The 25,096-nt window shown below is 42.1% G+C and overlaps 1 protein-coding gene across 4 annotated transcripts in view; it reads right to left on the reverse strand.

Annotated features, from left to right (window-relative positions):
* The window catches only part of LOC131460305 (plexin-A1-like), a 202,969-nt gene that overhangs the window by 110,143 nt on the left and 67,730 nt on the right, over positions 1-25,096 (reverse strand). For all 4 annotated transcript variants that reach the window (XM_058630649.1, XM_058630653.1, XM_058630650.1 and 1 more), the window contains exon 4: positions 3,924-4,064. In XM_058630649.1, coding sequence (XP_058486632.1) covers positions 3,924-4,064 — 141 coding nt within the window. The remainder of the gene's footprint in view (positions 1-3,923; positions 4,065-25,096) is intronic.

The following is a 25,096-nucleotide window of genomic DNA, read 5'->3' on the forward strand; positions in this document are numbered from 1 at the left end:
ACGTTGTGAATAAACGCTGTACAAGACATAACACATTTTTAGCAGGAAAAGTACAGACGTAAGTCAGAACAGTGTCACGCTGAACCAGTGTGTACCCTGAAACTGAGGAAGCAAAATGGAATTCAGCTACATTCATTTGATTATTTACACCTGCCAGAAAGGCTGCTGTGCAAACAAAGGGCCCATTGACAGCACTTGAGGGAAATATGTGTGTGTGTGTGTGAACACGGCTCAGTAGCGAGTGAATAGATTCTTATCAATAAGGTCGACATTTCTCAATGGCAGCTGGTGAAGACATTTTACCTGTTTGCGCACACACACAAAGTGAAATGAGCAACAACATGGACTTCAGTCACATCCAAAGTGATTTGAAGTCGTTTGATCACACACACACACACACACAGTAGGACACACTCTCTTCTGCTGTCGTACCCTCTATTGATAATAATGACAGTGATGAATATAGCAAGAACAGAGCGACTCATAAATCACCGGGCGTTGCCCCTAACTCTGACTCACTGCTCAAGTGTGTGTGTGTGTGTGTGGGGTGGGGTGGGGGGGAGGGCGGGTGGTGCTTGTCATGTGCTACGCATCAGTGGATATGTCCGGTGACACCTTAATGTGCTTGGCTTGTCAGAGGAACTCCCACTGGCAAACAGCACCCCCACACCACTGTGCAACACACACACACACACACACACACACACACACACACAGGAAGCTTTCACAAGGAATGCAACCATGCCCCTTATCCCATTCTCTCATGATACATAGAGCCCTGCTTTCTTCCCGAGTCGATATTTACAGTATGTGTGTGTGTGGTACTGAAGCACATCCTCCTTCAGCTCAAAAACCTGCACACGACCATCATCCTTTTCAATTCCCCGTCTTTCCTTCATCTATCCATCCCCCTCTCAATTCCACAATTTTCCACCTCGGCCTCCGTTGACAAAGCGGAAGGCAGCATCATGTGTGGGAAAGTGTGTGTGAGGTGGTGGTAGGGGTGGGGGGTGCAGCAGCGATTGTGGGACATCATTAAAAACAGGGGAATGGGATCAGTAGAAGGCAGTTGAGAGGGGAGGACTCAATTTGGGGCTTAGTTGAAAAGATGGGAGGGTGTGCGTGTGCATGTGTGGCGGCCGATGCAAGGATTTATAAAAGCAGGGATGGTGGGGGCATAGCAATATAGATGGAGGGCAGAGGATAAAGATGAGGATAGGACAGAGAGCAGGAGAGGGGAATTGGCCCCTCTAGTCATTAGTGCTGGAATGGGGGGTTTAGGTAGCAGGTCTCGCGAACACTGCCCCCCATTCTGATAAACCCAATCCTGCTTTCCATTAATGGGGATCAAACACAGAGATGGCGGTGTGTGTGTGTGTGTGTGATGGGCATATGTGAGGGGTTCTAAAGAAAGGAGCATGATGTGAGGTGGATGGAGACAGGCTGTCCTTGAGTGTAGATGAGTTAGAGTGAGTGTGTTTTTGTGTACACTAAAATGTCAGTCTGTGAGTGTGTTTGTGTCCCTCAGGACCTTTAAGATGCTCCTGCTGCCAAAAAAAGAGGATCAGTCCACCGAGTCAGAGACTTGTCTCACAAAGACAAACTCATCTATGTCAAGGTCTAATCTCCAAAAACTGTACCAACATATAATCCTCATTATTTATCCCAGCCTGGTTTTTATGCACATTTGTGCATAAAAATCCCAGTTTCAGTGAATAAAAGAGGAACGTTTAGGAATCAAACTTCTGCTTTTCACTCTACTGGAAAAATATTGGAAAATGGTTGATAGAGCCTTGCCTAAAATACATTTCTCTAATCAAACATGTACTGTGTCTCACCCTTTTTAATCAGGTCTTTACTTAAAGCCCAATTTGGATTTATTAAATACAGACATATTCACATCATGTACAAACCTACTTCCCATCCTCACTTCTCCCGCCATCTCTGCTTCCTGCACTCGCTACACTAATGAGACAGAAAAACGAGTGGCGCAGCAGCTGAGCCTGGGGAGCGACACGTTCTCCTCCCTCTCCTCTGCCTCACCATCAAAGTAGACACGAATCTCACCGGTGGTGAGGCTGGTAATGACCACAGGCGTGCACGCACACACACACACACACACACACACACACACACGCTACACTTCTATCTTTGTGAAGACACTCATTGACATTCACAAGCACCTTACTCCGACACTTGATTTCCACCTTGTTGTGCGACACTTTTTAATGTTCCGAGCAACAAAAATGGACAGAAAAAGTGACACTAGGTACTTTTACGTCTGTAAAATCTTCTTGTGATGCATTACTGTAACATTTTGTTGCACTATATGACTTCACTGTGTGGGTCACGGTCTCCATGAGGACGTTTAATCTTCAGCATATTCTCCCCACTGATGCAGTGAACACCTCCACTTTCTTTTGCAGTAGCTAAGTAAATAGTTTGGTTCTTTATAACAACAACTTCATAAAAGCCATTCATTATGAAAATGAAGGAAACGGTCCGGGTGATAGGATTTAAACTAACAACTGAAATGTCCAGTTGTAGGTGTGTGGTTACATAGAGACGCCCTAGATCATCCACAGAAGCATGAATTAAGTAATCCTGCTGACCGTGATCGGGTAGCATTTCGGCACTTGATGTCAATACCAGGTGTAGATACATGTAGCGAACCGCTATCTGATCCCAGAAAATGCATTCTAATGTAAAGGCGGTGTAAGTTATAGCATAGAATGCAGGGTCATAGAGATGTTTAAGTAATGTCCCAAACTGAAGCAATCCTAACCTGGACAGTAGCAGCATTGCATAATTGCAACAGTCATTTCCTCCACAGCAGTTTAGTACCAAATATCCACAGAAGATTTCACCCCAATTAGACGTTAGTGGCTGTATATCTTACTCCTCATAGTCCTATCCACTGTACAATCACAACACAACTCATCCCCTATAAATGTAATTACAGAGTGCAGTACAAGTCACACATAGGCTGTGTGTTTGTGTACCCACGTGTGTGTGTGTGTGTGTGTGTGTGCGCGTGTGTGTGTCCAGGCGTGTGTTAATGAGGCATTGTTAGCCCAGTGCAGTCACCTGTGGTAACTGTTACATTAGGAACTGCTGGATATGGAGGCTAATGATGGTTATACAGAGACATATACACCCATCATTACAGCACACACACACACACACACAGTGTGTGTCTTTACCACATGTGGGAATATCCCAACATTTGATTCCATGTGGCTTGTTATGGTGCCACTTGTATACACACTGCAAGTGTATATAGAAAAAATGTGTACAAAAAAATCCTAACCCAAGTCATGGAACGCTGTGATGATCTGAATGTACAAAAAACTTCATTCTCTGAGTCATTAAATATTTATTCGACAGTAACAATTGACAGATTGGGCTTAATTAAATTTGTAATTGCAAATGAATGTCTACATTAAGCAACATAGTATTGCATCTAATCATACCAAATATTGTTCTGTGTGCATTTTCATCCTGCTGCACCTGCTCCAAATGATCTGCAATATTGCTACCCTGGAGACAAGTTGTTCATAAGTGTTGTATTTTTATTCATCTTTGTGTGTTATTTTATGCATATTGAATTTATTGTTGGCGTATTACTCCAGCAAAAGTCTAATTAATAGTTTTATCATCCATACTCCGATTGCTTTTTGTATGATCTTCAATAAAACACCAGAAAAAGCTTTGTTTATGGAAAATAATTGTGAAGGCAGTGAAAATTGTATCGTATTGTTCCATGAAAAGTACCTTTCCTGAATCTTATTATAGCCCATAAATCTAGATAGGAAACAAACGCCGTCCTCTGTGGGAGAGCTGCACACCTCCAGTATGTACGAGTGACTGTGTCTCTGTGTTATTTGTGCATTTATCTGAGAAATCCCCGACAGTGAACTCACCTGTCTGTCTGTCAGTGTGTAGATGTACTGCTGGTCGGGGCTGAACAGCATGTCTCGGAGTAAAGGACTTCCTCCGTCACTTACAGTCACCTTCTCATACAGCACTGCAGGACTGTTGGGATTCACAGAGTTCACCAGGATCTACAGGGAAACACAGGGAAACATACAGAATTTAGAAAAAAAACATCCCCACACACTGACACAAACATTTCTGTAAATATACTTTGACATGTTGAATACATATAGAAATATGGACCTTTAATATAATTATGACAAAAACAAAAACACAGTAAAAGCCCCAATATTTGAAAACAATGCTAGGACTTTTATTTTGAAATAGTTGCAGGTTAACTTGTAACTTGTTGCTTTAAGTCAAAACTGAAAAAATGTAACTATTCAAATATTTTGATAATCAATTAATCGGTTTGAGTGTTTAAATAATGTTAAATAATAATTATTTGCTTCTGGATGAAACATGATATCTGAGATATCATCATTTGCAGGTTTTTTTTTAACACTGATCCACATTTTTCAACATTTTCTGACATTTTATGACACTCATTGAGAAAATAATCGACAGATTAATCGAGTTTGAAAATATATATTAGTTGAAGCCCTAGTTGTTTACTTGTACATGAAAAAAGGTCTTTTTTTAAAAAAAAAGCTTTGTAAAACTTCTAGTGATCCTTTATAAAGTTTCAGAGAACACAAACATGTGTAAATAATTAATAATGAACCAATTCATCACATAGCAGACTGCTAAAAACTCACCCCTATTAACTAGCTATAGCAATTCATCGATATACCTCTAAATTTTAGTGCAAGTAAGTTTCATTACAAAATGTACCACAGATTTAAATTTTTCTCAAAGTCAAAACACTGAACGTTTCTCCACCAGTGACTTCAAGTCTGAGATGGTTATAATTGTAGTGTAAAATTCTGAGGAAAAAAAATTAACTCTCACAAAAAGGCTGTAAGTACATGTGTTTACAGGACCGTGTAAAGAGCTTAATTGAAAGGCTGTGTTAATAGCAGTATTGGATTTAGTATTGTTATTGTGGACACAGACATGATTACTGTGCCAGATGTAGGGAAGGGAACATTATTGACTGGATGATTGTGTTATTGCAACTGAGGAAAAGACAGTTCTATTCAGCACCTGGGAGGAACTAATGAAAACAAGTGAAATGATGACAAAAGGCAGCGATGTGTATGCAAATCTTACAGTCTTGTGTAAAACCCTCAGAGAATTACGGTCTCTTCTCATCTTTCTGTTTTAAAAGAAAATGTAATCGGCAGATACTCGTGTAGATAAATCCCAACTTTTTTCCCACAGTGCAAACAAGCAGGCGCACAGGCACTCAAATTATCTTTGTCACTTTTTTTTTTTTTGCGAATAATATGTCCGGATATAGTAAGCAACAATTCAGATTCAAGATGGGAGATTGGCTGGCAGAGAGCCAAAGTCATCTCAGCAGCAAATGAAAAGCTCAGAGCGATGAGGGGGGGGGGGGGGGGGTTTACTTCTCCATTACTAGTCTTTGTCGACTGCTGCTATCAGCCCACTGTGACAGGGAGGGGAATGATACTGAGCACACACACAGGTTCATATGCAGATAGGTGAGAGATTTGAATAAAACAAACGCACACGCACGCACACACACAGGTATGCATAGACTAATACGTGCTTTGATCAGTGTGTACATGCATGCACAAACACACAGAGGACACCTGAGTGGATGCTGAGCACACACACTTTTTGATGACAGAATTTATTTACAATCTCACCAAAAGAAACCAGGGGCAACAATTCCATTATCTCTCACTGCCAGTTGGTGTGTGTGTGTGAGGGAGAGATAGAGATAGAGAGAGGGAGAGAGAGAGAGAGAGAGAGAGAGAGAGAGAGAGAGAGAGAGGACTCGTAAGGCTGTGGTAAAGCACAGATGAGAGGAAATATGGATGTTATTATCTAGATAATGGGCCTGCAAACAAAGGATACATTTCATTCATGGATAGCTCGCACTCCCCAACCCCCAATCCCCACCTCACCTCACACACACACACTCACTCAGGTCTGTGCAGTTATTCTTCTTAGGACACTGCATTGACTTGCATTTATCTGGACAGCCTAAACAAAGCATTATCCCCAACCTTAACCATACCAGTTAATCACTAAACCTTACCTTAACCAAACCACTATTCAAATCTTAGCCCTGAACTTAACCAGGTCTTCAGAAACATGCTTCTAAACAATTATGGCCAATTATTTTGGTCGCTGTGAGGACTACAGGTCCTGACAAGGACAGTGTTTATGCCAGAACAAGAGGCAACATATAGTACACATGCATGGGAGGGAGGGATTTCATCAGGTTGTCATGTCCAACTCTGAATCAGATACTTAAGTCCACAACTGACCAGCTGATCGATTTTGCCCATGGGTATCAATATCTTCTTTTTGTATCCAAGTGCTCGTAGATCTGTGCATTTTACAGGCTATTGCATCCCAAATGAACACACAACACTGTCGCACATTCTCCAACACCTTTTCTCTGCCGTCTTTGTTTCCTTTTATATCCTCTTTTCACCCCCCCCCCCCCCACACACATACACTCAAAATCACTGCTGCTTGCTTACATTTCAAAGACAAATGTGTGAAAACAACAGGTAATAAGAAATCTATTTAAATTGATTTATCCAACAGACTGAATGAAGATTATGGAAACAAGGGAGAGTAAAATCACACAAAGAATATTGACGCTGAAAAGATGGATGGATGGAGTATTTGGGCCTTGATTAGGGTCTCACACCAACACGGCTCTGGCACGGTTCTGGTTCCAAATCAAATTTTGAACTGCCTGGTGCAAGAAAAAGTTGAGTCGGAGGTTTCTGTCATGTGACCTGGGTACTCGTTTTTACACACGCTGAAGAATAAAGGCCACATGCGTCCCTGAACCACCCCCCAAATTGATTTTTTGTGGGATCTGAAGGCAGGCAAGTTCAAACAAGTATTTAGTGTTGTCCTATTACAATTTAATTACACAGAAAGGATGTCCCTACCCCAGTTTAAATGGGGTCTGTGTGTTTACACACCTGCCAACATGTGGGATGGTACCTGTAATATCTTAAAAAGGTCCAGTGTGTAACATTTAGGAGGGTTTATTGACAAAAATTGAAAATACTACCCATAAATATGTTTGTATAAGTGAATAATTTCCTTGAAATAAAACTTATTTGGATTCCGTAGGTTAAAAATAAGCCTTTTCTATGAACTATAGGTAAGGGCCTTGTTTACGGAGCTTTTTCCACAAACAAAGAACAGCTCTGCCCAAGAAACACCAACGAAAAAGGAGGAAGCAGCACAGAGAGCTGGTGAGTGGAGAGACTTGTGTCCTTTCTGGCGTGTGAGGGCCACCGTAATAATGTAATAATGTAATTATGTATGTGTTAAACCAAGTATAGAATCATACAAATCTATGCCACAGTTAGGGATGAGGCTTCTGTCTTCATCACAGGCTTGACGGATGAGTCAGTGTGTGATGGAAGTGCCTTTCATTTCAGAAGAAAAGCCCCACCTCTACTGTCCTAACATGTATAATGTAAAATAAACAGATCCTCAACACACAGTCAGGACAGTGAGAAGGGGAGAGTAAAGCAGAGTGAGAATGACTGGAAAATAATGAGGAGTAAAAGCCACAGGGAAAGAAGAGCAGATGAGGAAATTACAGCAGTAGAAAAGTCTAACTATAGTCTTTGTATTGCCTCTGAAATATCCTCATAACTACCACTCACTGTTTCCATGACCTACAATTGTTGCTGTGTACTGGTATCTTAATGTTGCTTTTCAGCACAGCCAATCTGGACGTAAAAAGAGATAATAACTGGTAATAACTGGTGTTTTCCACCACAGTTGCCCTCTCTCTTCCCTCTGGAGACGAATGGCCTTTATGTTGAAAACAACTGCAATCTGAAGTCCAATGCAGTAGAGGAGTAAAATGAGTTGTATCCCTAAAAATACTCCACCTAACAAAGATTGTTTTACCATCCCTGTGTTTCCCTGTGTTTCCCTGTCTGCCTCTGACCGTGGATAATCCATGTGAGCATGGAATGGGAGATTGTATCCGACACAGGGAATCAAACGTATGTCATTTATGGCAAAAGACTGTATTTTCCCTCCGTCTATTTAATGCAGAAATGTAAGTTTTAATAACAACAAATGATTCACATAATTAGAAGTTATACAAACACACCACACAAGGAGAAACTTGACATTATTATATATACGAGGCCTAACCACGTATAACCGCAGCATGCTGCACATTCCTGACTTTGATGTGTGTGAGTGTGTGTGTGCGCGTGTTCTTCCATTTGTACTTATTCTTGCATGAAATGCATCATCATGGAGACCAAATCCTGGTCCTAATGTAGCAGAACCTTGTTTCTGAGGAACTGGTAAAGTTAGGGCTTGGATTTCAACTGTTTAAGTTTAATATAGTGTGTGGCATTATGGTTTATGTTAAGCATAACACTTGTTTAAGCTGTCTAAAATGAACGGATGTCAATGCAGTGTCCTGAGAAGAATAACAACACAAACCACCTGTGTGTGTGTGTGTGTGTGTGTGTGTGTGTGTGTGTGTGTGTGTGTGTGTTTGTAGGGGTCCCTAGTAAAGAGGGGAATTTAGTGCCATTCTCTCCAGAACAAAAGGAGACGAGAGAAATCAGCAAGAGTGTGATGAACGGGTGAGATAAAGGTAGTCCTTTAGTCAGTTGTCTGTGGGAGGGAGTGATGAAGAGGATGAAGGAGGGAACAACAGATTAGTTGACTTCAGAGACTTGGTGCTATTGAGCTTCGTCAAATATCCCTTTGGAGAACTGAGTTCTTATAATAATAGGCATCTTTGATGCTTTTTATCTTCACATCATGATCCTCACATGGGTTTGGCCACATGATCCCTTCGAATTCAATCGAATTATTCACCCGAGTTATGGACAAAACAAAACCCTTGATTATTTGCCTTCTCTCCTCTGGAAAAGAGCAGAGGAGGAGGAGGAGGGGACTTCATCTTTTCACCATTTATGTCTGTTGATTTAATTTCACAACATTGCATCACTCAAATATTTTGCTCAAATTCAACTATATCAACTCCAGCACAAACTCTATTAGTGCCTTGAATTGAGCATTACTTTTAAAAGATTGTGTGTTTGATCAAAAATAGCTTTGGAAAAGCTTGGTAGTTTAAGACAAACTGTCCTGTCTCCTGTTACAAAGGACAAGAATGAATAAACTCTGCTCCTCAGCTTTTGAACGACCAATATTTTGTCAAGAAAACATTACCTGAACGCCTCAATACCAATTTATTACAAAAAAAACAAAATAAACTCCAACCTGCAACCTTTCTCTCACAGCCAAATAAATCCATACCACAGTCACATGCATTATACCGTGCCTGGGAGTTAGAGACAACCTAATCACAGCTTCATGTAAACGTCACCTATATCCTCTGTCCCTCTTTAAGCTGTGCTTTCCATCTGCATCAGGAGCGTTCAAGATAAAGGCCTGAAATCACTCACTTCCTATCGCACCGCGAGCTCGGCACAACCTAAACGCGGCAAGACACAAAACAAATCCATCAGCTGCTCTCGCACGGCAACAGTTTCCGTGAGAAGGAGAGGGGGTAAAAACACCTCACTCCTCCATAAGTGGGAGTCAGACCTGCACGACATGAATAGAAACTTGATATCTTGACAGAGGTCAGTGTTTATAAGGCTGTCGTGCCATTTTCAGTTACAGAAATACAGGAGTCAGCGAGGAAGCAATAAGAACCTGAGACTATACTCTCAGAGTACACTCTGGTTTTTGTAACACTGCATGGATACTGCAAAATGTTTTTGAGTTGTTTAATCTTGCAAATAAAAAAAAGATTCTTTATCTCCCACACTGTCGATCCAAGGTGGTGACTGTGTGTATTGTGTGTATGCATGGCTGAGAGCAGATGGAGGCATCACACATGAGTGAGCGATCGCCCCGATGCATCTATAGTGGAAAATCCCCCCACCATTACCAACACACCACACACACACTACATGGAGCCGACACATAGAAGAGCGCCGAGCAAACCTATGCCATATGTGGGTCAGACAGTCAGAGACCAAACGACTTTTCCTTCAGCAGCAACAAGACAGACAAAGAGCTACGGTGACAATGATGGAGGAGGCGTGCACTCAGACGCACACATACACACACACTGGAATGACAGCATGGCTATCAAAACTGCATGTGTGTGTCTGGAATGGGTTATTTTAAGGTATGGGAATGAGAGCAGCTGTTAACTGAACTTAATATTTTCTCTCTCTTACGTTGGTTTAAAAAAAGCCATGTTGGTGTGAAATAAGTGTATTTATGTGAATGAATATGTAGGTATACAGTAGACTAAATGTCCTCGTGAAAAACAGAGGAAAACACAGGGAATGAAGACAGAAGACAAAATTCCTCATTATTTAGTCACACAAAAAACAGTATCACGCCCTTTTACACTAAACAGTACTAGATTTATACTTGTGTGAAATGGACAGAAAACAAGATTTATTCTGTCATACACCTGTGGAATTTGATCATGTAGCAGACGAATTAGAATAAATACCTAATTGCAATTATTTTGACAGGAACTGTGATTGTGATAGGATTCGATATGATCAGAGGGAGCGGTCATTTTTACATCATTACTCTCATTTTCATTCAAAAAACTGTCTGATATTTGTGCAGATAAAGGCAAATAAAGATGTTCTCTTCAGTCTGTAGTATAAGATGGGCATAGATCAAGGCAATAATTCATCTAAAATGGTCATTTTTCACATATTTTGGCTTGAACAAATATTGCGATTTCAATAACATTTCAATGAATTGTTCAGCCCTAGCAGACACCATCATATTTGGATGCCACCGTCTTTATGTAGAAGTTTGCTAGTCAGCTATTGGACCAAACCATCTTCTCCCTTCTTGCTCTCGATTGTTTCCAACCCCCACACTTGTTTGCTCTCGCTAAAAGACAAATCTAAATCTCTTCCTCCACAGTTACATCAACAATTTAACAAAATCCATTCGTTATCAAAACAAGACACATAAACACGCCGACAGAAGGATAAAACGAGAAAGATGGGGAACAGAAAGAGCCAGCTGGAGGATTGTGTGTGGTTGGTTGCCATGGAGACGCCTAAATCCACAGTATAGAGTAAAAACATTGTGCAGGTCGCTTTTGCGAGTTTTTTTGTGAAGCAAGAATTATCAATATATATAATGGTGAACTCTGTCACAGACCCACAATGCAGTTCTCCAACAAAGTACAAAGAATCACTCATCTTCACAGCTCCGTTGAAAGACTCCTCTCACAAAGGTTATTTGTTATTGAATTAATTAACGTCTCAACGTGAGGTAAGCTCTTAGTCTTCACCTGTCGGAACTTCTCATAACGTTAGAAAGTAACTATTATGAGGTGAGCTGAGATTTGGTCCGAACAGGATGTGCTTGTGTGCGCACCTCATTCACCTCACAACGCGAGGTTTATCAAAGCTCTTCAGAAGCTTATATTAAGCGCTCGCCGACGAGTTCAAAATGTGCAGCCGTGTAATCCACTGTATTCTGTCATATCCAGTTACTTACTCTGTCAACTCTTATTGTCTGCCTTTGGTATTCACCCGCATGTCTACACCATGGGTATTCATGTGTGAGCCTGTGGCCTTTCACCAGCAGAGATTTCAAAAGGTCACATATTCTCACACTCACACACAAAGTTACAGCCACACAAAAATAGAACAGGCTACGAAGGAACAAGAGGTAAAAAAAAAAAAAAAAAAAAAAGACAAAAGGGAGAAAAAAGCCAGAGCATCGTGTGATACAATCCACTCAGGGGAAAAGTCTGCGTACAATAAAGTCTAAACCTGAGCTGCTTTAACAGTAAATTAAACCTATTCATCAATGATGTGGTCCTTTAATCCTAATGGCTGCTCATATTAACAGCCCTCGTTATAGCTCCATCCCTCCATGTCCACCAGCACCTCACATCTTTAACCTTCTCCTCGCGTGATTTCTCACTCATCTCTCATAAACTCATCTCTTTCTTTCTACCTTCTCTCCCTCCCTCCCTCCCTCCTTCCTTTACATTCAAATTAAATGCCTTTACCTAGCAGTTGTCAGATAAGCGTGTGTAGCGAGTCACTAGACACGACACAGCAGCGGCATTTCATCTTCCCACCATCACTAAATCACACTAACTCAATCATCTACATGGAGTTGCACACACACACACACACACAAGGCAGTGGGTACGAAATGCACTGCGTCTGAAGAGGTGCTTTACTATGACTGATTTTATCAGCTGTCTTGCAAACGGGGGAAGAAATTGCGCCACAACATTATCATATACAATAAGATGAGACTTGAAGATAGAGCTTTTCAATTGAACGCCTTTTTAGTGTCGCCATTCAAATGAGAGAAGACCTCCTGTTCAACTCCCTCACGGGATATCTCCACCCAAACAATATTACACATTTACATCAAAGACGTTTGAGAGGATATTTATGTTGAAGACATAATATCAGCACACTAAAACATTACACTTAATATACATACAGTTATGGGTGCATGCAGATTCTTACAGGGACACCGTCATCTTTGGCTACATTCACACGACTCCATTTTTGTATATAATATTATAATGATGCGTTTCCATTAGTGATAGTACCTGGTGCTTTTATTGGTTCCTGCTCTGGTGGGGTTCTGAGCCGATGTGAACAGACTGCTTGGTCAGAGAGTGTCGTGATGAGCGCGACGTCTGACACAAGAATCAAACTGAACAATGCCGAACAGGAGATCAGTTAAAAAGACTTAAAACATGCGTTAATATCCAACATTTAGCAAGGAAATTTCCAGAATCTCAATATTTAAAAGAGGAGTCTGGTGTATTTAGCGACCACACTGCTGAAAGTTGTATTTTAGTGCAGTCTGCACTCCGGTCATGCAAGAAGTACTAAACTTATCTTTTTAATTAACAGATGCTAATGATTCAGTACACAGAAAATAAGGTGCAGCCGTGCTATTGCGACCCTGCCCACGTTGAGGAGACACTACAGTAATGGAAAACGAATAAATTGACTATTTCTTCAAAGATTGCATGTGAAATAGATTCTCAGCTAGACCATGTGAAAATCACTTCAGATGTTCTGATGTGATTTTAGGCTGTGTATTTTTAATTGAAACATTTTTAAGGTTCAGAGTTGAACTTGAGTTTTGGATAAAAAAAGTTTTGCAGGCCTTCAAAGCACAAATGGTGCTGGCTCCATTTGCATTCAACAACTGCCGTGCTGTACATTATAGTGTTTATAGAAATGGCAACCTTTGAAAACTATTTGCCATTTACACACATTCACTTCCTGATTCATTCCTATCCGCCACAACTCATCTATAAGCTGTGAAAGAAAAGCTCCATTAACACTTTTTACTATTGTTCTTTTCCTCATTAGGGGCACTTTTTGAAACTAAGCAAACAAAACTGTAGGGAGAGAGAGAGAGAGAGAGACAGAGAGTCAGTGTGTTAGTATAGATACAGATTACTTCCGAGACGGAGCTCAAACGATTGTCTGGACACGGATTGTTTTGTTTCAAAACATGGAAGTATGGATGTAGCCTTTGGATCACTGCTAAACCTCCACAGCTTCAGTGGAAAAGTGAGAACTATGCTAACAAGCTGCAAGCCTTATCAGACACAGGAAGGTGGGAAAACAAACAAAGACTGGGAAGAGTGCTGGATGCAATGAGGGGGGACAGATGCTATCATATACAGAGAGTGTGCGAGTGTGTATGCCGCTTTTAAGAGAAGTGGAGCACATATACAAACACGGGACAAGATCGGCTGGGGAGAAGAGTGTTTGTATTGTGTGTGTGTGTGTGTGTGTGTGTCGGGGAGGACGAGCTTTTATGAAACAAAGTGTGTCTGCACACAAAGTGTGTGAGACAGTCTATAAATTTGCATGTGTGGCAGAGTGCTCGCGTGCAGTGAATACAGGCATGTGTGCCATTGTGGGCGTGCACTTCCATCTGAATCAGTCGCACTGAAAAGGCATCAATTAATAGCTTAAACTAAGGAAAAACACTCTCCCACTCCCACTCTGGATGTGACGAAATGTAGCACTGTTTGACCCACCATCTACTGACGAGATGAGCCAGTCACCACAGCGAATAGCACCTCATCTTCAGCTTTAATTACTGAGAATAGGTGTGTGTATGTATGTGTGCATGCGTGTGAGGCTTCCTCTGGGAGAGCCACAGTGATTACACGGCCACTGGTGCCTCTAATAGCATCTTTTAGGAAGAGAGAGAGAGAAAAGGGAGGTGGGGGTGTGAGTGACTTCCATCTTTCTTGGGAAGGAACAGAATTATGGTGGAGGAATTCTATGGCAGTTAAGATGTGGGTCTGTTTTGACTGTGCCGTCAAGTAAGAGTGTGTGTGTGTGTGTGTGTGTGCGCAGATGTCTGTAATGGATGTAACACAAGAGGCTAATGGGAGCCAGGCCAAAACCACACCTCAGTGAAATGTGTGCCAAACCATTCCTGGCCACAAATGCCTGCCTCCCCTCCGCCTCTTTCATTTCTCTATCTTTCCCTCTCTTCGCATCATTATCCCACCCGTCTGAAAACACTTCTGATTTTTCTTCACTTTCAGCCCCCCCACCCCCCTCTTTATTTTCTTTTTTTCCTTTTATCCTCCTCTTTTTCTTCCAAGTCCCCTTCCATATCTTTCTCATCAGTTTTTTTTCTTCCCCAAAACGACAACAACAAAGTTAAAAAAAAAAACCTTACTCAGCTCTTACGCACACCACAAGCACCCATGACAGGAAAACAGAGAAAACTGAGAAAGAACAGAAGAAGAGAAGTTGACGTAAACAAAACCCAAGATGAGTAAACGGAGTGGCGGAAAACCAGCAACAGCATCGTCGCTGCACAGTCATACGGGAGAATAAAAACATCACAATAAGGTTATACTGCTAACAACCGTAAACTCGGTGGATTAATGAGTGTGTGGACAAACACACTCAAACACGCACACAAATAACGTCTGGCAGTTGTTAAAAAACGAGGAATGCAGATGTTGTTTAACATGAATTTTACAGCGTGGTTTAGAGCGATTTACAGCAGTGGCTGGCCTTGTGTGTTTGCCTATGTACTGTATGTGTGTGTGTGTGTTTCATTAGCGAGTGGCAGCCTGTTAGCATGGTGCACTTCTCAGAACGCCCTGTGAGTTTAGTGTTCCGGTAAATTCAACCGCTCCACATGCACACATGTTTCTTCCTTTTTGTCATCACTTTTTGTCTTGTGTTTTTGAAGCAGAAGCTCACTTGCGTGGAATGAAGAACGTCATCCTCTGCTAGCCCTGACCTACTAACTGTTCCTTTCTGGACCTTTCATCCATCCCATTGATATATACTTGCCCTGCTGCGGTCACCCGTGTTCTGTACGTGCTGATATTCAAAAGGCCTTTAAAATATAAGCAGATTAATCACCCAATTATTTTATATGAGTAGTTGTTAATGACATAATATGTCACATTTCAGCTTTATAACATGAAGAGACTAGCCCCGCATCAGAGTGAGGAAGGAAATATTCGCTAAGGCCTAGTTATCTTTTGTTTTGTTGTCTTTTGTTATGTAGTTCTGTATAAGATCACGACTACTCATTTCTGTTTTTCAAAGCTCTCCCTGGGTAGAGCAAATGCACAGGGGAAGACAATAATTCCCATGATCCCACGCTGCTTTCCCGTCATCCCTCAAACTAGGTGTTTTGGTGTTGTTTTGACTGCGAGAGTCTTAGCGGTAGAAATCATATACTGTGTGCTTAAGAGAGATCAAGTTATGATAGTTACACTAATACAAACTTTGCCCACACAACCGACCTGTTTTTCAGTGTCTGTTACACACTGTAGAGGGAGGTCAAAAGTGCACACGCAAGAGAATGGTACCGCCTGTGTGTGTGTGTGTGTGTGTGTGTGTTTCTGTACAGGAGGAGGGGGAGGAGGCACATTCCTGAAATGACTGCCCTAATCCTACTTTTTAACACGATCTTGTACTGCCTCATCATCTGTGTCTGTGTGAGCTGCTTTGTTCCTGCAAGAATGTCCGTACCTGTGATGATTGAACATTCTATGTGGACACACACAAACACCTAACACCGTCCACCAACTCACGCCACGTGTCAGGTGGACACCAGAAAGACACTGGAGGTGCAACAGAGGACGCCTGTGCCTTTAATACACATTGTAAAACACACGATGGTGTCATAGAGACGCTGGGAGAACGGACTTTGGGTTCAAGTCAAAAACCCAAGTTTAGTGGTGATGAGGTGTGTGATCTGTAGGTCTGGTGGGGTCTGAGCCGTTAGCTTAACACAGCTGGACTCTATTTGTGTTTGTCCGCGAGGCAGATCTGCTGCTTTTCTTGGCATTGTGGTCGGATTTAATGCCTTCTCTGCTGAGAGTTGCCGTAATGGACGAGAGGTCAGAAAAGTTGTTTGAGTGTGGACGGTAGAGACGAGCTGAGTAAATGTTTCAAAACTCTTAAGCATCTACTGCACATGACTCAGTAGGCTTTGGCAAGTGAATGTTTGTGTGCAAACGCCAGTCTCTGAAAATCATTAATCCACAAGGAGTGGGGAACTTTTGAACTTGTTGTTTTCCAGTGTCTCTTCAATTTAACGTGTACGCATATATACAGTATAACTGCTGAAATGGAGCAGTGCTGTTTCTCACTGCACAGTCACCCGTTGTGTATCTCCGCCCTAGCAATGAAAACATGAGGCCTAAATGTTGAAACCAAAAGTCTGACCAAGCATGACGCCAGCAGAAAACATGTTTTCTTCTCTTTGCCCGGATTTCTCTCCATCAACAGGTGTAGCCTCCAACCTTTTTTCCACAGAAAGCTAACTTTTCTTTGGGGTGAAGCCAGAGGAAAGTCCCCGGCTTGGGTTTGGGCCTGGTGCCACCTCTGAAACTGAAGGAGAAGAGGGAAGGGAGGAGTGGGAAGACTGCCACTGACAAGAACACAAGTGAGGGTCTAACCAATGTGGCTGCACTGTTTCAACACGTTTTCTTCCATCACTTCATCCCTTTTCATTCAGAATTTGTCCTCTCTTTTCTGTTCTAAATCATGCTCCCTCTCTGCCACCTCAATCCGCTCTCCTCATGTGCTGTAATGGTCCACAGGGGCGGTCTTGGCTGCTGCCCACCAAATACAAAATGAGTATGAGTGATTCAAGAGCCAAAAGACTGGACTGGACAGAGAGGCAGAAAATGTGGGTCTCTCATGTGTGTGTGAACGACACAGAGGAAATGAGCGGGGCTCCGGTACAAGCTAAAATGAAACAATTAAACAACTGAAGGACTGAGCTGCTAAAGTCTTCCACAGAGAGAACATGGAATATGAGACCACACAGAGCTCGAAATGAACTCTGTTAAAACACACGCACCATTACACTGCATGTGTGTGTGTGTGTGTGTGGAATGAAAAGCACAGCTGGGCAGAATACATGGTGACATTCAGCAGATGTGATACAGACACATTAGGACAGAGACATGACCTCGTCCCAAGCGTTACGGAATGCCCAACAGTCATTAAATGACAACAATAGAAAAATGAGGAAGATACATTTTTCAGCCTTGGAAGTTGAAATGTTCAAAACAATGACATTTCTCAATATCTGACCTTCCTGATTCTGGGTTTTTAATAACAATAATCATCTAACTCAGCAGTTCTGTGAGACCAACAGGTCATTTTTGTGTTGAAAGCGACACTGAGGCAATCATAACCTCAACGAGAAATGTCAAGTGATTTTTTTTTTTTATAAGAGATGAAAAACAAATACTAATTTCAGAAATATGAGAAAATATCTGAGCTACTTTCAGACATGAATTGAACTCCTGCAATTATCCGGAGCTGTCAATGTCCCGGTTCCCTGGTCTCATCTCTGGTTTCACATGACAGAGCAGCAGGAGGAGAAACTCAAGAGCAAATAACCTGCTTCCTGCATGCTCAAGCCTCGTCCATATCCTCTGTAGGTTCTCCCGCTTATCTGAATTTGTCTCAGCCAGACAATGTCCTGCTGTGTTTGTCATATGAGAACGGAAAACTCTAGAGAATGTCCAGACCCCAATCTGTGGCCATTACTCGGAGATTACGTCTGAAAACAGCTTTAGATTCTCACTGTTCCAATCTCTGACTAGTTTCGCAGGAGGACGAATATGTCCTGTCTTCTTATAACAGAAAGCAAACTCTAAGAGTCTCCAGTTTTTATGAGGGACAAGGTCTAAAGTACCTGTTTGCAGGAAGGGATGTCATAAAGAGGTTTAAGTGATTGTATAAAAGTATTTCTGGTCTCAACCAGGGTCACAATTTGGCACTGGCTAAAGCCCTTGAAATATCTTAAATTAACAATGAAATTTCCATTAATATGCCAACTGGCGAACAGCACACACAGACCATGGACTGGTTTATAGAAAATAAGCCAGTCACTGCTGCTGGTCCTCCCTCTGTGTCTAAAGTCTGTCAGAGATGATGTTATTTGTGGTTAGAAGATGAGGATCAGGGAATCTACTGATAATACATAGATAATACATATCATTTAAACTGTTATTGTAATGCTGCTGGCCTTAAATGTCATTCTAAGTGGTATTGCAAAAGGTCTTGAAAGTCTTAAACTTGATGTGGGGAGCCCTGACAGAAGAAACGAGGTACTTTTATAACACTGACCCAGAAATGATCCATGAAATGTAAATTTTACATATTGTATTTCACGGGGGCAAATAAACCCATGTTAGAGTAAGTTAATTCCCCACCCCGATCGCAGGCAAAGACCAATAAATAGTAACGGCGATAAATCATTCATCCACTACATTCCTGTGATGAAAAGCAGTGTTGGAAACTACAAACCAGGAAGTGGCTACATCTTTCTAGCCTCTGGGCTGAGCTAAGTGTCTATATGTGGGCTGCGAGCTTGGCGTGCAGCACTCGCATAACGTTTAATAATACCTCCCCTGCTCAACTGGAGCCACTTTACACTGCCTTATGTAACTGCGGGGGCCACAGAGGGCACGGGGTAGAGATAGATCTATAGCTGAGCAAGTGTTCATTCTGCTCAAACATACAGAAATACAAACCACCTGCCGTGCACTCACTCAAGTGCATACACACACACACACACACACACTCAAATGCCACAGCACCAGTGCTTGAGCAGCTGGTATGACCAGGTGGAGGAGGACAGAAGCCCCGCCTTTGGTTTGGCCTGTAGCCACGGTAACCCAATGTGGCCCCACCGACGGCTCCCCCGAGGAGGAGGCAGGGATGGGTTTGGTGGAGATGATATGGCCCACCCACGTTCACCACATTCCCGTCAGATTATGACAATTAGAAGCTGGAACCGACTCAGTTTCTGTGTTTCCCATTCCATCAGCGACACAGACTGACCGGCAGGGACGTCTAAAATCAGCTGGGACTTTACAGAGAAAACCAGGAAGTGCTCGTTTGCAAACTAAGGACATTTTTCTGCAACGCGTTTGTTTCCCACACAGAGAAACTGTGTTTACATGATTTGCAGTACACGAAACTGTAACTAAAACATTTTTGCTGTAATGTGCTGAAAGGGTTGAACTTAGAGCAGTCCCACAGGCTCGGAGCACAAACAGAGAGAAGGGCAGGGATGAAAGCAGAACAGCAGAAACAAATGCAGAGACCGGCGAAGGATAAAAGGAGGAATGATGGAGGAGAAAATGAGAAACTGAGTAATGAGTGTGAGACCTCATGAAATCAGAGCTTGCCTGCTGCCAATTACTAACAGATAATGTGTGTGTGCGGTTTGTCTGTGTGAGGAAGGGAGACAGTTGAAGGTAAACATAAGGGAGAGTTTGTCATAAGCGGTCACCAGCCGGCTCAGCTCTCATTCCTCTGTGTCAGCTGGGGGTTCGGTGGAGGTTATGGAAAGACAACAACAGCAGTTGATGAAAAAGGAACACAGAGACGCTGAGTCACTTTCAACGGGGAACAGAATCAGGATATACAGAATCTCTGCCAAGCCTGGAACGGAAAGGAACGCAGGACATGAAGAGAAATCTGTGTTTTTCTTTTTTCTCTCCAACTGGCAACTCTGTCCGTCTCATCAGTGTCTTGAACCGAGGAAGAGAAAAAAAAAAGGAAAAACGAAAAAAACCATGAAGTCCTGAAACAACTCGTGATCAATCAAGTTTCCAAAAGTCTAAAATCATTGCACAGACCAATAAGTTACATTTATACTCTCTGCTGTAATTGACCAATAAGAAAAATAAAAACAACTGGAATGCTTAACTGCTGATAATCCTGGAATCCTAATCAGTTTATTCTCATTAAAATGTGATCGTACAGAAGCCTCTGCTCTCGTCTGTGGGCTAAAAACACATTTTGCAGTAACGCTCATTATAGTTTTATAGTTTATATAGTTTTAGTATCCACAAGGGATTTGAACATCATACAAAAATCCAAAAAGAAACAGAAAGTTCAATCACACACGAACCTGTGGTTCCCAAAGACTGGGGCGAGACCCAGAGGTAGTTCACAGGAGGTTTCTTTGGGGCACGGCATGAAATTAAGTTTTGATTGATTTACAAAATATTGCATGTCATGGAAATAATTTGTTTACCAATTCAAAATGACATTAGGTGTTACAGATATAGCTGTAATTTAGCTACTACATTATGCATAAAATTTCCTCTCTTCACAATTTAAATTGTGATTTGGGTCACGATAGTTTGCCATCTTTAAAAAGTCAGTGCTTGTGTAGAAAGTTTGTGTGTGTACCCAGAATTCCTTGTGTTGTGGGGACCTAAATCTGTTTACACGGTCACATTATGTGGACTTCCTTTCCTTATGGGGACAAAAATGTAAATGACTATGTTTTAAGGTGAAGACATGTTTTTAAGTTAGGCTGAAGGATTAGGGCAGTAGTAATTATGGTTATGGTTAGAGTAAGTCTCCAGGAAATGAATGTAAGTCAATGTAATGTCTCTTAGTGTCTTTGAGGTCATGGAAACCTGTGTGTGTGTGTGTGTGTGTGTGTGTGTGTGACATGACAGCCTCTGGCAGACGTCACCGAGCATTAAATCTCATCTGCTCACTCGTCCCACTTTCTCTTCAAGTTTTTATTTATTTTTTGTATTATTATTTTTTAATTATATAAGATTATTTGTCTTCTCTGTGTTAAAAACTAAGGGTGAAAAACAACTGAAAGAGAGAGGAGATTGTGTTAAGCATTGATGTGTTTCAGCTCTTAAACATACACAGGGAAAAATGCTCCACTGCAGAGAAGACTTTCCTCTGACCCAAACAGACAAGAGGAGGAGAAAGCACAACAAAAGTTTTACAGAGAGTCAGCTGAAAGCACTGGACTGTCACAAGATAACCTTTTTTTATAGTAGTGCTCTTTGTTGTGTCTCTTTCTTTCAACTCTTCCCCCTCTTTCTCTCCCACATTCACACACACGCACACACACACACACACCTGCCAGCTTATCTCACCCTTTCACTTCCTTCTCGTCTTTCTCCCACTGCCCCACACACAGAGACAGGAAGTGTGTATGAGCAGAGGAAGTTGTACATACAGAAAACAGAGGAAATCCTTCATCCTAGATTACTTTGTCACACATGCGAACACACACACACACACACACACACAGACAATTACACAAACATGCAATCACAGAGATGTGGCCTGATTGTAGGTGGAGTTAATTACACACTGACGCACGCACACACACACAGACGACTATTCCAGCTGTGCTTGGCTACAAAATTAACTATTCACTCTTTCACACAGTCTATGTTGATACCAGGCATTGTGTAATTTATCTGATATGATTAAGTAAAAATAACTTGACGTGAACTAACGCACCGGCAACCAATGAGCTGTTCCCACACACATGTACAGCAGATACAAGCCACAGGCTGTATATGGAAGTGAACCCTAGAAAATAGGCTGGAAGGAGCAGTTAGCCACCAGGGGGCGACTCCACCTACTACATGAACATGAACCACTTCGCACTTTATTTATAATGTCAGTTAACATTTTCCTGTGGAGTTCATGGTCTCAATGTCTACTTTAACAGAACATGACATCAATTCTGTAAATGAGGGTTCTATTTAGAGGAAAATAGATGATTAATCACAGCACATGTGGTGATGCCTCTAAACTTCCGGTTTCAAATACTGACATGGTGCTGGTCAAATGCAGATCTCAAGAGTTTGTGTTGCCACTGGAAGATTTCATCCACTTTTATCTGCAGTCTAAAGTTACAAAGTGGCCAAAACCACACTCAAATCAGATGTCACTCAGTCTCCCTTTCTCCTGCTTCCTCCTGACTCAGGAAAACACACAACAACGCACGTCATGAAAGCACAAAAGCAGAACTCGTAGATTTCTCAAAGGTTAACCACACGTTGCTATTAGGTCATTATACACAGAGGGAGCCTGAGTGCTTGCTCACTCATCCCTCTCCACTCACGGGAAGAACCGCTCGTGTGTCCCAGCAGATCCGACACATGCAAACATAAACACACACATATGCGCACTCACACCATTAAGCAGCAGCGTGTGTGCTCAGCAGGATTTAGAGGACAATTAAAAAGCTCAATTAGTCTTATATTCTTATTTCTAGAAATGAGCATGTTGCAGATGGTGTGGTTCACTCTTTGCGTCTAAAACACACACACACACACACACGCACACACACACTCTCTGCTGGTTTCCTCCTGGGAAACAACACAGAGGAGGTGCAGAGAGACTCAGGGATTTGATGTAAATACGTCTAATGGTGATGGATTTGCCAGGCTGTTGAGATAAGTGCCCGATGAAAACATATTGCACGTCCTTATAATGCAATATTGCTTATACTAATATGATTTTGCAGGTTTTCAAAAGCCAATTCACATCTACGGCTTTGTAATCCCTCTGGTAATGTTTCCTCGCTCAGTGACTGCAGAGACACACAGTGGCTGCGTCTTTCCACAAATACATTTACAAGCTTGTTTTGTTCTTGTTCTCGATAATTTCCTTCCCCCGTGCTTTAACTATTTACAGTCCTGTCCGTCCAAACTCTGCCCATTCTACAGCCTTTTCTTCCAAAATTGTCCCTCCTTTCCTTCCTCTCTCCCGCTCTGTCTTTGTGTGCATTGTGTGCAGTGCGAGTGGCACAGTCCCATTGTCGTCTTTCGACTGCATCCTTTACGTCTCCCAATGCCAAGTCTGTTGAGTCAGCCGCTGCATAAATCTACTAAGTGGGTAAATGGCTGTTTGACAGGTCACAATCTTTGAATTGACAATACCTTAACATTCAGACAACACTCACACAGAAACAGAAAAAAAAACACACAAGAGGCAGATGTTCCGACCTGTAGGTTTTTCCTCAGGCCTGTTTGTGTAAAGGCAATACTTCACTGTCCGCCCTCACTGGCTACACACTCCCACAGAAACACACACACGCAATAAATTCAAACCAGCACAATACAATCCCTGCAGTGGACATTTCGGGGAGGGACGGTTGATGCCAGAAAACCATACTGAGTCCCAGAGTTCATCCGGAGGTAAACCTGATTCACGCTCGCAGGAGGGCATGTGATGCAGTTCCTCACAACTTGGCAACATATGAAAGACCTCTGTCGTCACTCAAACTGTCCGCCTCTCTTAGAGTTCTGACTGTTACAGGGAACAGGGGGAAAAAAAAGAAACCTCATTTCAACACCGCAACTGGATTCTTTTTTAGGGAGGAGGTTTTATTTTGATGTAATCTGTGCTTCTTAAATGAGTTGTCCATACTGCGAGTCTTTCAACTTCAGCATCTTATGGAGGAAATCACTAGCAGGCTGTGTCTGGTTCTCTTTGGTTTCTTCCCACTCAGACCGACACTTTTCTCTCCGCTGTTACTAAATTCTTCCTCAGTGATGAGGAGGTTCAACCAATATTGGTTTTTCTATGGCCTGTGCCAACCTTTAGAAATCAGTTTGTTTTTTGGCCCACACATCACTTATCAACTTAAATAAACGCTTAGGGCCTGTCTCTGCATCCTCACGTGACACAGTTCCTCACAACTTAACTTTTGGATTGAAAAACACATTTTGTTTGCAAACATATATTAATTATCCTCTGCTGATTAATTAAATAATAATCGGCCATTGTACAGTGCCTTGAGATAATGTATGTCGTGAGTTCACAACACAAATGAACTGCTTTTCAGTCACTGATACGAAGAAAATAAAGTGGGACGTGTAGCCTCTAAAGCACACAAGTAAAACACAAAAGCGACTACCATAAAGAAACTGAGAAACACTGAACACTACATTCCGGCAATAAACACTCTGAACTACAGCTGAACGTGGGCAGAAATGGTTTCCAATTAAGAAAAGAGGGTAATGAGCTGGTGGACCTTTGAAGAACTGTGAACCATCTCTGGAATAATACCAGACAACAATCTGCGAGCATCTCCCATTATATATGAATCCCTTCTCTTCTTCAAACAAATGCTTCTTTTTCTTCTCTTGCATGTCTTTATCTCTCGGTCTGTAACCACGATCAGATTTGCAGTTGGCCGAGCCTTTCGAGGAGCTAATACATGTGAAGTCCAACACCTTATACTTCACACCCTCGTTCTTTCTTTCTACGTATGCAGCCGATGGCAGACGCACGACGAGGCACACACAAGCACATGCAGGATCATGTGTGTGCCAGAACTGTGGCGTGCTCACAGCCACACACACACCTTTCTCCCTCTCTCGCTCTCACACACACTAACACACACACACACACACACAGGCAATGTGCTAACTCGAAGCTGGAGTGGAGAGGTCCCAGTGGGAAAAGCCACTTTCCGGGACATTTTACCCAATTTGCATCGCTCCTGGCTCCATCGCTCTCTTTTAGGCGAGGAGAATGAAGAACACGTCGCATGGTGTGTATGCGCATGGTTACGCGTTGTGTGGCTTTGAATTTGTGTGTGTGTGTGTGTGTGATTGTACATGTCTCCAACCAGTGCTGGGAAATAAGGTTTATTTAATGTGTGAGAACCCAAAGCACTTGTTTGTGCACTTTAAAACACCAAAGAGTCACTTGTTTGCCGA

The sequence above is a fragment of the Solea solea genome, chromosome 6 (genome assembly GCF_958295425.1).
Source record: "Solea solea chromosome 6, fSolSol10.1, whole genome shotgun sequence".
In the NCBI taxonomy this organism is placed as follows: Eukaryota; Metazoa; Chordata; class Actinopteri; order Pleuronectiformes; family Soleidae; genus Solea; species Solea solea.